Source organism: Dipodomys merriami, unplaced genomic scaffold (assembly GCF_024711535.1).
Source record: "Dipodomys merriami isolate MVZ:Mamm:240054 unplaced genomic scaffold, mDipMer1.0.p SCAF_30, whole genome shotgun sequence".
Taxonomy (NCBI): Eukaryota; Metazoa; Chordata; class Mammalia; order Rodentia; family Heteromyidae; genus Dipodomys; species Dipodomys merriami.
This window is the reverse complement of record NW_027204493.1, coordinates 3,441,487-3,454,781: the sequence shown is the minus strand read 5'-3', so window position 1 is coordinate 3,454,781 and position 13,295 is coordinate 3,441,487. Positions and strand designations below refer to the sequence as shown.

Below are 13,295 nucleotides of genomic sequence, written 5' to 3'. Positions count from 1 at the left end.
AGTAGAAAGCACCAGGTTAAAATAAAATGTATTTGTTGTGGATCATCAAGAATAACAGAAGAAAGAATAACGAAGATCTGTGAGACAGCAAACATCCTAATATATAGCAGAATTCAGTGTATAATCTAATTATATACTGCCCACAGAAGAATACACAGTAGATTCAACATATCTTTGTAAAATCAAAATGCACATTATTCCTAAGAGGTTGAAAGTCAAACACCCATCAATTTATAGATGGATAAAAGAAACATGACATACTATCCCCATATAACTGAAATAAGTAATTTGAAATAACGATAATATTAATGGACCTTAAAACCACTGAAAACATTACTTTAAGTGGAAAAAACAGCACAAAATGTGATATATTTTCCTATTCCATTGATATAAACTTGTTAGAACATTCAAATTTGTAAACAGGAAGTAAGGTCACTTGAAGTAGATTAGATTCATTCAGACAGGAAATACATTAGGATATAACAAGGAGCTCAGTAGTTAGTGGTGATGGTTGCTAATACATTTAATATATGAATGTACTTTAAAATGGTAAGCCATGTTCTAAGAATTATCTCATTATAGCTGCTAAAACACTATGCATTTTTATTAGCTAAGGTCAATTTTATTTTTTTGAAACACAAAGAATACTCCTGCTATAACAAGGTATACTATCCTATTTCAACTGTAAAAGAAGGAAGAATCATTTAACAAAAGAGGAAATAACTGTCTATCATTGCAGGAATAGATGGAAGATATTGAAATGAATACTATCTGGAGATGAAGTCTGCAGCAACCATGTAACGTTCTCTCTTTTGTACTCCTGGAACAATAAATATTCAAATGCTTAAGGAAATGACTTTTTTGAAATAAGAAAATCTCACTAACCTGCTCTCTGAAAATTCTGAAAAATCATCTTGAAGTTCAAACTTGTTCAGGACTTCTCCAATCAGGTAACCATTGGAAAATGCCTTTGCAAATGACTTGGGATCTAAGTTTTAAAATATTGGGATAGAAAAGTGAATGTAATGTTGCAACATAACGTTTACATACAGTCAAACTTCATCATTTAGCTTAACTCAAAATAGTGTGCTTCTTGAAATATATTTAAATAAACAGAGAAGAAAATTTAAATTAACAGTAGACAGACTGATCCCAAAGATAAATCAATAGCTGATAAACTTTTGAAAGAAGAGGAAAATAATTTCTGATCAAAATAAAGGAAAATACAGCCAATATAATTTATAAATAAATATATAAATAAATAACTTTATAAATAAATTTAGATGCAAAAACAAAGGTTTTTAAAAATAAAAATTACATTCTAATACTTAACTTTTCCTACAGCCAATGAAGGCAACACATTTTAGATTGCCAAGTAAAATGAAATCTAACTTTTTAAGTGAAGATTTAATTTTAAACCTGCAGAGCAATGGAATGTTTGCATTTGGTAAAATCATTTTGTCTTTTAATGCAATCCCTATTGAACATCTTCATATTCAAGTGCTTGCTTCATGTTTCTGATTTTCACAATTCATTTCTTTGTCCTTTTCAGTGATGAAAATTCACTTTGGAACCAGTAACTCTGTATCATAATGTTGGTCCTCTGCCCATTACTAGCTATTTGATGTTGGGTAAATTGCTTAATCTTTCTGAGTTTCTGCCTCTTTTGTCTCTAGAATAGAGGAACCAGATCTATATTTTGCAGGGTTATTTCAACTTTTGGTTAGTGTATTTTGACTGATCCATATAAATATAAACATACACCTTCATGGAATTAACATGATGTATATAGCATAATATTCAAGTTCTGGTAAATGTCTCTGTATCCTCAAACACCTCATAATCCTTTCTTTCTAGCGTATTTCTTATTGTCATTTGTTTGTTGGTGGTACCAAGGTTGAACTGAAGGTCTCAGCCTTGGTAGGCTAATACTGTGCCACTATATCCACTTTTTGAAATGTATGTTGGTTTTTATAATTTGTAGTCATCATACTGCACACTTACGCTTGCTCCTGCCTCCCTGTAACTAAGTAATGGTTTACCAAGCCACCACCATCCTGCCCTTCTTACTCTGTAGTCTCTGATAACCACCATTCTACTCTAGCTTCTAGGAGATAATTTTCCTTTCTATGCCTGGTTTATGTCATGTAACATAATGATCTCCAGTACCAACTATGTTGTAGTTGTTACGGACTAAGGATTTCATCCATTTGGTTGATGTTGAATAGAATTCCATTGTTAAAAATTACAGGTATTATATGAGAATCACTGGCACCATATCTACTACATACATAGGGTGGAGCACAAAATGATAAGTACATTTAAAGTTTCAAAATAATATGCCCTTTTTGAAGAAAAAATGTCCTTGGTTTTGGGCCACTTGTAAATATTTTATGAAATGAAAGGTGCAGAATTATACAGCATTTAAGTACAATATATAAAAACTGATAGACAAATAAACATTATCATCTGCCAAAGCTATCAGAGTTCAAGTGATTTCACAATCTTCCATAAATCTTGAACGTGCTTCCATTCTCCCTTTTAAGATTTTTTATTATTGTAGTTGCACAAAAGGATTACCACTCAACATGCAATTTGAAAAATGGAATGTATTTTGATTGCTATTGTCCCTTTCACTATTTTCTCCCATTCCTCCCATACACACCCTTTATTCTTTTTCAAAACACTAGACATGACTGCAGTATCATGCCCAGCTATACCAGATCCTTCAGCTTTTTCTAGCTGACTAATGAAGTGGTAATATGAAGATTATGAAGAATAGCTTTGTTCATGATGTGTAGAGTTTGTGCTTGGTTCTGGTTGCAGTGTTTTGAGTGTGATGCCCTATAGAGGCCACTGAAGAGATATTTTCTCAGCAGACCCCACATCAGCATAATCAAAAGGTTCTTTGGTGTATAGATTATCAGTCCATATTTTTTTCTGATAGAACTCAATTCTATGAAAAGTATCCCAAGTCTTCATTGATGCAATACATAAAAAGTTGGAAAAGATGTGAGCTATTCTCTTTGACTCAACTCACTTGAGGTGAGCCTCAGAACTGACTAGCTCTGAAATCTAACAATAAGCTTATGTAAGCTTGAATGTACAATAGAAAACAAGTTATGAAGCCTTTAGGATACAAAATGCTTTCAGAAAACTAAAAATAATTTTTTGCAAACACTTAGAAACTGAAAGATTCTAACCATGTAAATTTATGTTCAGCCATGATTTATAGAAGGGTATATACTTATTCTTACTGAAATATGAGAGTTAGGTGAGCTTGTTCTCATGCAGATCCATTTATCACAATTTTAAAACTACTCAGGGCATGATTATCTCATTCTATAAGATGGTGTACTTTTAAAAGTAGAGGGTTTGATGCCCTTCCTTATAGGTTTTATCTGAGTTTGTAAAACTGTGTCATAATCTGAAACATGGATGTTATTCTTGAGAAAAATATACGTAAAGAACTGGTACCTCGGGGCTGGGAAGGTGACTCAGTAGTAGAGCGCTTGCCTTGCATGCATGAGGCCCTGGGTTCGATTCCTCAGCACCACATAAACAAAAAGAAAAAAAAAAGCCAGAAGTGGTGCTGTGGCTCAAGTGGTAGAGCGCTAGCCTTGAGTTGAAGAGCTGAGGGACAGCGCCCAGGCCCAGAGTTCAGGCCCCACGACCGGACCCCCAAAAAAAAAAAAAGAACTGGTACCTCTGCTTTACCAGAAAGAAGTGAGCCATTACTTCACCAGTACTACCTTCTCCTTCCTTCCCCAAACCCCTTGCTAACTCGGGGTGCCGCCACTATCTTCAGTGTGCCACCTAGTTTGCCTAGGCTCTGCCTTCTACCTCTTCTGTGTGCCCTTCCCTCTCTTTTATTTTCTTCAGATCTGTTTTCCCTAGGCCTGCCTTATTCTCTTAGTTTTCTAATGAAAGGTTCCACCTAGACTGATCATTACATTATCATGTAGCTTTCTTCCTGGCCATAGGCCTTTAGGCATTTGGTCTCCTTTCCGGTCATTTCTGGTGTATAGTATCCTGGTCAGGAATTGTTGCTATGTTAGCCTCAGGTCATCTCCTCCACTTCCTGCCTTCCTCTAGAGCTTGAACTCTGACCTGCTTTTTAGGTTGAAATCTGGCTCATGAATAACTGTGGGATAAATTAATTCGATCTCATCCTCATCAATGACACAGATAAATGACCTGTAGCAAACTATTTGCTAAAGAAGGTCACTTCCAAAATAAAATTGTAATCTACCTCCTTTGAAATGGCATAGCATATTAAAAGAACAATTCTGATATGAATAAAATAGAAAGGCTTGTATTATAAAAGTCAAATAAAGACAGAAAATACATGTATTTTACTGTCAGGATTGTTTGCAATAAATAAGCAAGTATGACAGACGACAAAAAACAAAAAAGGGGAAATTTAATGAAGGACAAGGAACAAAAAAGCATACATTCAAGAAGGCATGGGAAAAGATGAAGAAAAAGTATCTTTAGAAACAAAGAATGAGAAGCCTAAAATGAACAAGGAGGAAAAGGAAGAGGATAATGGGGGAAGAAAAGAAAAAAGAAAGATTTTTTAAAGTTTTGGTTTACTGAGTTTTCTTCTATAAGTTAAGTCTGTACTAACAGAAGAAGTCATGATTTGAATCCAGACAGTAAATAATGAATAAGAAATCAATAGATGACAGCAGCCCAGTAGTAATTTTCATTGTCCCCAAGTGATTTTCAACTGGGATTTCAGTGGTATAACAACAACTCAGTCCCACCTCTGATCGTTGAAGCCACATATCTGGGTGGGTCCCATCAGTGAAGTTTCTTTTTGATAAAATCTTTGATAGGCCTTTGTGGTTAGACTGTAAGGCTCAGACAGCAGGTGAAATGGTTCATGTACTTCTCTAATAACGTGGCATTAAGCAGAAGGCCCTGAAAGCCAACTAGTAGTAGTAATAATGAATAGAATGCAAGCCCTGGAAAAAAGTTTCTCTTTAACTCCTCACTCACATATAAGTCCCTTAACCATGGGAACTTTAGACAACTAGAGTTCCTCATTTATAAAAGTGGGAGAGTGGTAGACTCTAACTCATAAGAGGTGTTTAGAGAATTAAGTGATACATTATATGTATAATGTTTAGCCTAATACTTGGCCCATAGTAATTGTTCAATGACATTTATATTATTACTGTCATTTTCTAATTTAAGCATATAGGTAGCATTTATTACTTACATAATCTGCACATTCAGTAATAGATGTTAAATGACTATAACACATGCACACTTGCTAAAACAGCATCTTAGTATTGAGAAAGCAAATATGTGACAGTTTCCTGAAACTTAGATACAGTCCCACACTTAGGGGCAGATAAGATATAGCACTGCTGCAGGTAAGTACCTGGAACCAGTTGATTTCTATGGCAAAACAGTAAAGTATTCACCTTTAAGAGGGTAGATAAAGATTAAATGCCTCCTAGTGTTTATAGTCAGGTTGTATTGCCAAATTAATAAAGAGCAAAGTGTGAATGTTCAGAGTTGTCTGGGTTTTGGAATTACAGATGAGGTACTTTATGCTCATGACCTTTGCTCTGCTTTCATTGGAGGAGCAAAAGCCTAGTCTGCATTACAAGAAAATTTACTTTTATTTCAGAGAAAGAAAAGCAACTTTTTTGTTGTTGTTCATGGGTCTTGAACTCTGGGCCTGGCTGCTGTCCCTCACTCAGCTCTTCAGCTCAAGGCAAGCACTCTGCCGCTTGAGCCACAGCACCACTCCCAGTTTTCTAGTGGTTTATTGGAGATAAGAGTCTCATAGACTTTCCTGCCCCTGCTGGCTTTGAACTGTGATCCTCAGATCTCAGCCTCCTGAGTAGCTAAGATTACAGGTGTGAGCCACCGGCGCTCCACTTTAGAAAAGCAACTTTTGATGGCTGGGAAGTGGTGTGGCTTACAAGGCTTTGGCATTCCTAGAGCTGGCCAGGCACGCACAGGCAGGTCTTGGCATTCTCCTGTTGAACCTAACCATTTCACAGAACCCCAATATCAGACAAGGCTACCTGGTAGCCCTGATAGATCAAAATAGAAACAAAATGCTTCTATTAATCTGTTTGAACTTAGAAAAAATAAAAAATTGACCAAAACACGAAAGTGGCCCCCAATCCTCCTATTCTCACTAATACGGGTGATTGTCAGTGCTTTATTAACACCAGGTTATTCTGCCTTGCTTCGTTCTATCCCTTTCTAGATAAGATCCACTTGAAAACTGAGTCACAGAGTAAGGTGCTGGTGGCTCATGCCTGTAACTTTTAACTCACGAGGCTGAGACATGGAGGATCATAATTCTGAACAAAAATCCATGAGAAGCCATCTCTAATCAATAAGCAAAAGGCAAGGCACTGGGTTCAAGTTTCAGAACTGGGAGGGGAAAGGGAGTCATGGCAGGAGTAAACTCAGAGTAAAGCAGTCTTTCCTGGAACCTTTTCTGAACTTGAGCCCACCTAACTCTTAGAGCAATGTCCCACAGGTCCCTTGTGAGACGTTCTTCCACTGAAACATCTCAGTCAATCCAGCTACATGCAGCTATAAATGGTTCCTACAGTCTTTGGATCATGTGGCAACATTTTTTTCAGGGTGGTCAGCCTTTTCAAACTGTCTCCATTGAAGGCTTTCTCCATATTTCTCAGGACTTATTATCTGAAATTGAATGTGTATATCATAATTTTGTTCTATTATGAAAATACTGGGTATCCTGATCTTCTTGGAAATGTGTATCTTAAAGCTTTGATGTACACACTAGCTAGTCTTCTGCTGGTATTTGCTGTGTGGATTTCTAGTAAATGAAAGTTGTAATTTTAAAAATTCTGCTGAGCTAGCAAGAAATTATCAAAATATTTTTGTTTTCTACTAGAAGCAACATATTTTCTAATGACCTTGAAAGCTGCTGTTTGAGAAAACGTGTACTTCAAGGATACTCAATTAAAAGAAGTACTGGTATTCCAACCTAACAACGCTAAACAAAACTCCAAATATATCTGATATAATTCATCTGCCAAAGAAAATGAATGGTGTGTGCCTTGGCTTGTTTGCTGTTGCTATTACAGAATACCACAGTACATTGTAATTTTTTAATTAATATTTTCCCACAGTTTTAGATGTATTAAAGTGTTGGCATCTGTCAAGTGCTTTCTTTCTGCATCAAAACATGGCAGAGGTGGAAAATCAAGAGTTCTACAAACTGAGAAGGGATAGAAGCCAAATTTATCCTTTGGTCAGGAGCCTCCTCTGGAGATAAGTAAATCTTTTCCACAGTGATTGCCTTAATCCATTGCTGATGGCAGAGCCCTCTTGATCCAAACACTTTGTAAAGATTCCACTGTTAATACCATTAGCATGGCTATTAAATATCAATGTAAGTTTTGGAGGAGACTGTCAAACCATGTCAATTTCTAAGATTCTCTTTCAGATCTAAATTATATTACTTTATAACATTATACAATCATCACAACACATTATAAAATATATTCAGCAATGCTTTAATATCTCTATTCTTAAAGTCTGGGAGTTGATTTTTATTTAAAAAGCCTACATCTATGAATAAATCAACCAAGTCTAGTTAATACAGGATTCAAATAATTATGCCCATAAAATATAAGGCAAAGTATAGAAAATATCATTCTCCAAAACAAATACTACAAATAGTTTATATATAAAGGGATTGCATTTGCCATTTATGAAATTTCACCTATAAAAAATCAATGCAGGGTGACCAGAGTGATAAAGTCTCTTTATCATATCATCTTTGAGCATAAGTGTGAAACCTTATGCTCAAACCCCACAACCACCATAAAGCAAAAACAGAAAAACAAAGCAATAAACAAAGACTACATATTTAGTGTCTCGAACAAAATTTAAAGATATGCTCTAGAATTCAGAGATTTTTAAATTCAGAAGCTTTTAGTGAAAAAAAATCTGAAAATATTATTAAATACTAGTGTATTAAAATACTATTAAATACTATTTAAAATACTATTAAATAGTACATTTCTTAAGTACAATGGGTAGATATGCAACTTAGGGGAAAAATCAAATACTGACTTGAGATGCTTTTGATATTGCTTAATTTCTGGTAGTCCATCAGTAATCTGGTGTGAACTTGGTCTTTCCTCCAGTAAACCAGAATACTAAGGCCATGAGCCATGTTAATTTACCAGTGTTAATTATTTATGGGCTTTCTTCCATGAGAAATTCTTATCATAGCCTATAAAACTTAAAAGATAAATTGCAGTTGGGCTCTGGTAGCTCATGCCTATAATCCTAGCTGTTCAGGAGGCTGAGATTTGAGGATGATGGTTCAAAGCCAGCCTGGACAGAAAACTCTGTGAGACTCTTACCATCAATTAACCAAAAAGCCAGAAGTGGAGCTATGGCTTAAGTGGTAGTGCTAGACTCAAGTAAAAGAGCTCAGGGACAGTGCCCAAGCCCTTATTCAAGCCCCATGACCAGCACGAGAAAAGAAGAGGAAGAGGAAGAGGAAGGAGAAGGAGAAGGAGAAGAGGAGGAGGAGGAGGAGGAGGAGGAGGAGGAGGAGGAGAAGGAGAGGAGGAGGAACAGGAGGAGGAGGAGGGGGTGACAGGAGGAGGAGGAGGAGGGATGGGGAGGAGGAGGAGGACAGGGGGAGGAGGAAGAAGGAGGAGGAGAAGAAGAAAAAGAAGGAAAAGATTCCAAGCCATGTGCTAGTATGTCACCTCTATAATTCTAGTTTCTCAGAAGATTTGAATACCTGAAGGATTCATGGTTCAATGCCAACCTGGCAGAAAAGGTCTGTGAGGCTCTCTCTCTGTAATTAACCAACAAAATGCTGGACAAAAGGCAAGGCTCAAGTGGTAGTGTACCAGTTGTGAGCAAGAATGTAAGTCCTTAAGTTGAAGCCATGTTTTGTCAATAATTACAATAATAATAATTTCAATTAATGTAAAACAATTCCCAAAAATTGCTTAAAGTAATGGGACTAAGCTTCTGAAATCACACAACTGAGATTCAAAGAACACAGTCAAATTTCTCAAAATGAACAAATCAATTTAAAGCACATTTTATTTTTGCTTCACTCACGTATCGTTAAGTCATAGAAATTACTACATGTCTACTATTTGATAGGCACTGTCAGAGACAATATTCAAAACTGAGAAACAGGAAATACAGTTGAGATAATATTGATTGGTTATATAGTAGATACTCATTTCATTCACAAGTTCATTGAAGACTCTCCCAAATTTGAGTCATTATTAAATATAAAAATGTTTGCACATAAATAAGTGTGTAAAATGTGGGATCAAGAGAATATTATTACTAGTTTTAAACTCAACCTTTTCTCTATTTCAAATTAATAATTATGTCTGACTAGAGAAATTGTTTAAATATGCATAGTAGAAGTAGCCACAATTTTCCATGTAGCCACATTCCAAATCCAAAAGGATGTGGACTGGTTTTTACAACTATCATGGCAAAGAGTCTTGCAGGTACTGTACATGGAATTTGAAGGCATCTATTCACTTACAGAGAATATTCAGTTATGGCACTCAGTATCTTCTTACCACAAATCTGTATGTTATATAAAACAAAGGCAATGTTTACTCTTTAAAAAAAAAACAAGAGTTCTTAAAACAAGTTACAGAAAAAAAATCTTTCAATTCCTCTAAGCTGCTTTTCATTGTAAAACTATTTCCTGAATTTCAGCTGGAACTGTGCATTGACTATCTTTTATTTCCAAGGTATTTGCACTAAAATATATGTCTAAGACTTGTTTTCCAGGAGAAATGGCCTCATTAAATCTAACTTGCTGAGGATTATTAGCGTTGCTTTTATATCTTGGAATCTTCCTGTGTTGAAATTAATTAATTCTCCAGGGATTCCAAGGACTCTTTGCATTATCACCTTTCTAAGTACAAAACGACTATACTCAAATGAGATTATTGGAATGAGTTTTCTCTATTGTAGATATCCAGGCTAATCCAGGCAACAAAACATGCAATATAATATGTTTTATCCAGATTCTCATGAACCATTCAGAATAGTCCAGAAATGAATTTGCTTTTACTGCCTCTCTAATAATGGAACTGTTAATAAGGAACTTGTTTGTCCTTATTATTCTATTTCTTTGCCCCACAAACAATGAATAGACTGAACCACTCCTAATCAAACACTAATTAATCCACTTTGGGCACTTGACTCTTCTTTTTTTTTCATAAATTTTTCATTGTTCATGCTATATTGTGTATTTTTTCATTGTCTGAAAGCAATACAAGCAACACATTGGAGACATGTACAAACGAAAGCTACTAATCTGGGCTCTGCTAAAGTAACCAGTACCTATGCAAGGATTCATTTCTACCATACTTTCCTCTACTCTTATAAACTACTATGTGCATATGCTATGTATGTCAACTGCCCAGTCCATGTCTTTGCATACTTGACTCTAGATCAATAGTTAAAACTTTCCATATTCAAATTTGTGTTTCTGGTTGCTACAAACTATAGTTCTAGTAAGAATAATGAGCTGTGGCCATTTGATTTTGTGTGAGCTAAATACCTGAAAATCATTTAGGTCAAAACTTAAAGCAATGAGTCATTCTTTCTATACTTGCATAGAAATGAATAATTGAATAAGCCATCGTTTATCTGAAGGATATTCAGATCGTTTCAGATGTCTCTGTTTGCCCTATAATTAATATAATAGGCATCCTATTGAAACATCCTTTGGTATTGTTGCTTTGTTTTCATGTGACAGGTTCTGACAATAGCATACACTATTTACTGTTCAAAAGATTTACATTGATTATCTCATTTAATTTTGACATATCCAGATGAAGTATCACTTTAGTGCTGTATTTTGCAATTATTTTATTGTGATTAAGTGATTACATAAATTTCACAAATTTCACAGTAGTGTGGGATAGTGATACTTAAAGTCACAAACACATTCTAACCTTCATGGAGCAAATTGTCCTTATTGTGGTTTATAAAGTTTATGAGTTCTATGAGCATTGACAATACACTTATTTCTTCCACATCAGGTGGTATGTACATTCTTTCCTTTTGCTTAGCATCAGCTGTTCCCTCTTTCCTGCTCATTCCCTCCCTCCCATCGCTGCCATTGAGTGCTGTTTTTAATTATGATGAAATTTAGGGAAATAACTTATCTGAGCTTACCAATTAATAAGTGGTAAGATATTTCAACCCACTCAGTCTGGCCTGTAAACCCTTGTCTTTACCCAGAAATAGCCAAATTACTTTGTTCAGAGTACACACACTGGACCTCCTCAATATATCCACAAACTGCTCAAAGTTTTCCATTGCACAGTAGAGATGGTCTAATAAGGAGACATCTGGAGCAGACTCTCTGCCTTAGGTAGAGATCCTATCTTGTTTTCCTCCAAACAGGGGGTTGACTGTGTTCTATGTACCTTGAAAAGCCCTCAAATATTATCTCCTTGTACATTTTTTCAGCAGTTGAATAAGTATTTCTGGCAAGGGAAAAGGAATTAGGATGGTGTGTCTCAGTTAACTGCTTCCAGGTTTATGCATTGGGAAAGCAGATGCTGAGGATTTTCCATTCATAGTTTATGGTGCTATAATTCTTACTTTAAAACCTCTGGAGCTTTCATTCTTCAAAGAATGAAGTCATTCTTCTTCTCCCTCCCCAAACCAAAATTCCCCCAACTCTATAGAATTATAATAGAATCCATTGTTTTTATGGTTCTTATTAATTCTATTTGTCTTTGACTCCCCTCCCCAAAGTGTTGTAATCTTCAAGACAGTTCTAGGCACTTGAGCAACGGCTGTTTTACTAATTAAAAAATAAATCAAATTAAATCAAGCAATTAGTAACTTCTGCTCCTTTGGCAGAGAACAGCTTTAGGGCGAGATATTGTTGTTTGGACTTCACGATGAAAGAAGAAAAAAAATGTGAAAACTCTAATATTGACCTGAAGTCAGCATCATACTATAGTTGGGAATTCATCTGATCACAGTGGAGTGCAACTCTGGGGAATCATTTACTGCTGCTCTTAGGGTGTGGATGGGATTTGGCCAAATACTCAGCTGGAGATAAATGCTCAGTGTTAACTTCCTCCTGCAGATAATAAATACATCCCACCATCCGATGCACTACAGTGCCAGCTGCTTGTACAGACCACCTAAGGCTCAGCTGACACCACTGTACCCATGGCAGCAAGTCAGCAGTCAGCAGTTACGTCAGTTAGACAGGAGTGGCCTTCCCTGAACAGCAGCTGGAAGTAAGGCCTCCCCGGAGGGAACAACAGAGTGCTCTGTAGTGCTGTCTGTCATCAAATCTAAAACTGCCTGGGGAGAGTGAGATTCAGGGGCCTTCAGTGGGAACTTAAGGCCTACAGAACATCAAGTTGATGATGATGAAGGCCAGCTTTGAGCCAGGGTAACCCGTGCCAGTAATGGCTAGGGTGTGTGCAACTGGAGCTTCACACCCTAAGACGGGTGGTCCTTCACAGAGCAGATCGCACACAAACCCTCCTTTCCAAGAGCCTCGCTGGCAGGCGACTCCTTCGGGAGCTTCCCATTCCCTTGTCCTGCCAGAACACGGTAGGCCTGATGGGGTGAGGCAGGCGACGCCAGAGTCACACAGAAGGACACCCCTCAGCCCCGGCCCCCGCTAAGAAACTGGGGGCCGGGCCCGCGGGCGGATGGAAGGGCCGGGGGGGGGGGGGTGCGTGAGCTGGGCGGCCGGCCGGGCACGCTGGGGCCGGCGTGGGCGCGGGGTGCGAGCGCTGGCGCTGGGCCGGCCTGGCACGTGTGCACCCCTCTCCCTCCCCGGTCCCCCTCCCCGACACCTTCCACGGCCCACCGGGCGCCACGCCGCCGGCCCTGGTCACTCACTCACGGTCCGGGACACCCTCAGCTCCTGGTTGAGCCACTGGCAGAGGATCTCGGACATGGCTGGCCCGCGCCGGGCTCAGCCAGCAGGTGCTACGAACTTGCCGGGAACTAGCCGGCCGCGCGTCCTCCTGTTGCCAGGACAACCCGTTGCTAAGGAAGCACATCCAAGCCAGAGCTCCGTGACGTCTGAGTGAAGAGGGACACTGGAGCTCAGCCGCGGCGGGCAGAAATCGGCTCCTGCCCCCTGCTGGCTGGTAAGACCCGAGCGCGTGCGCGTGCGCGTGCGCGTGCGCAGAAGCCAAAGGCGCCCCAAGGCCCTTGCAGACGAATAGGGGTTTTTTGTTTTTTGGGGTTCTTTCTTTCTTTCTTTCTTCCTTCCTTTCTTTCTTTCTTCCTTC

The 13,295-nt window shown here is 38.0% G+C and overlaps 1 protein-coding gene across 3 annotated transcripts in view; it reads right to left on the bottom strand.

The window, feature by feature from the left end:
- Spef2 (sperm flagellar 2) overlaps positions 1 to 13,086 on the bottom strand; it is a 160,717-nt gene extending 147,631 nt beyond the window's left edge. For 2 of the 3 annotated variants that reach the window (XM_070041023.1, XM_070041024.1), the window contains exons 1-2: positions 12,898 to 13,085; positions 886 to 988 (exon numbers count right to left, since the gene is read on the bottom strand). In XM_070041023.1, the coding sequence (XP_069897124.1) occupies positions 886 to 988; positions 12,898 to 12,955 (161 nt within the window). In that variant the 5' untranslated portion in view covers positions 12,956 to 13,085. Of the gene's footprint in view, positions 1 to 885; positions 989 to 12,897 lie in introns of all 3 variants that reach the window. The other variant, XM_070041026.1, reaches the window with a different exon arrangement.
- Between the last annotated feature and the right edge of the window lie 209 nt (positions 13,087 to 13,295).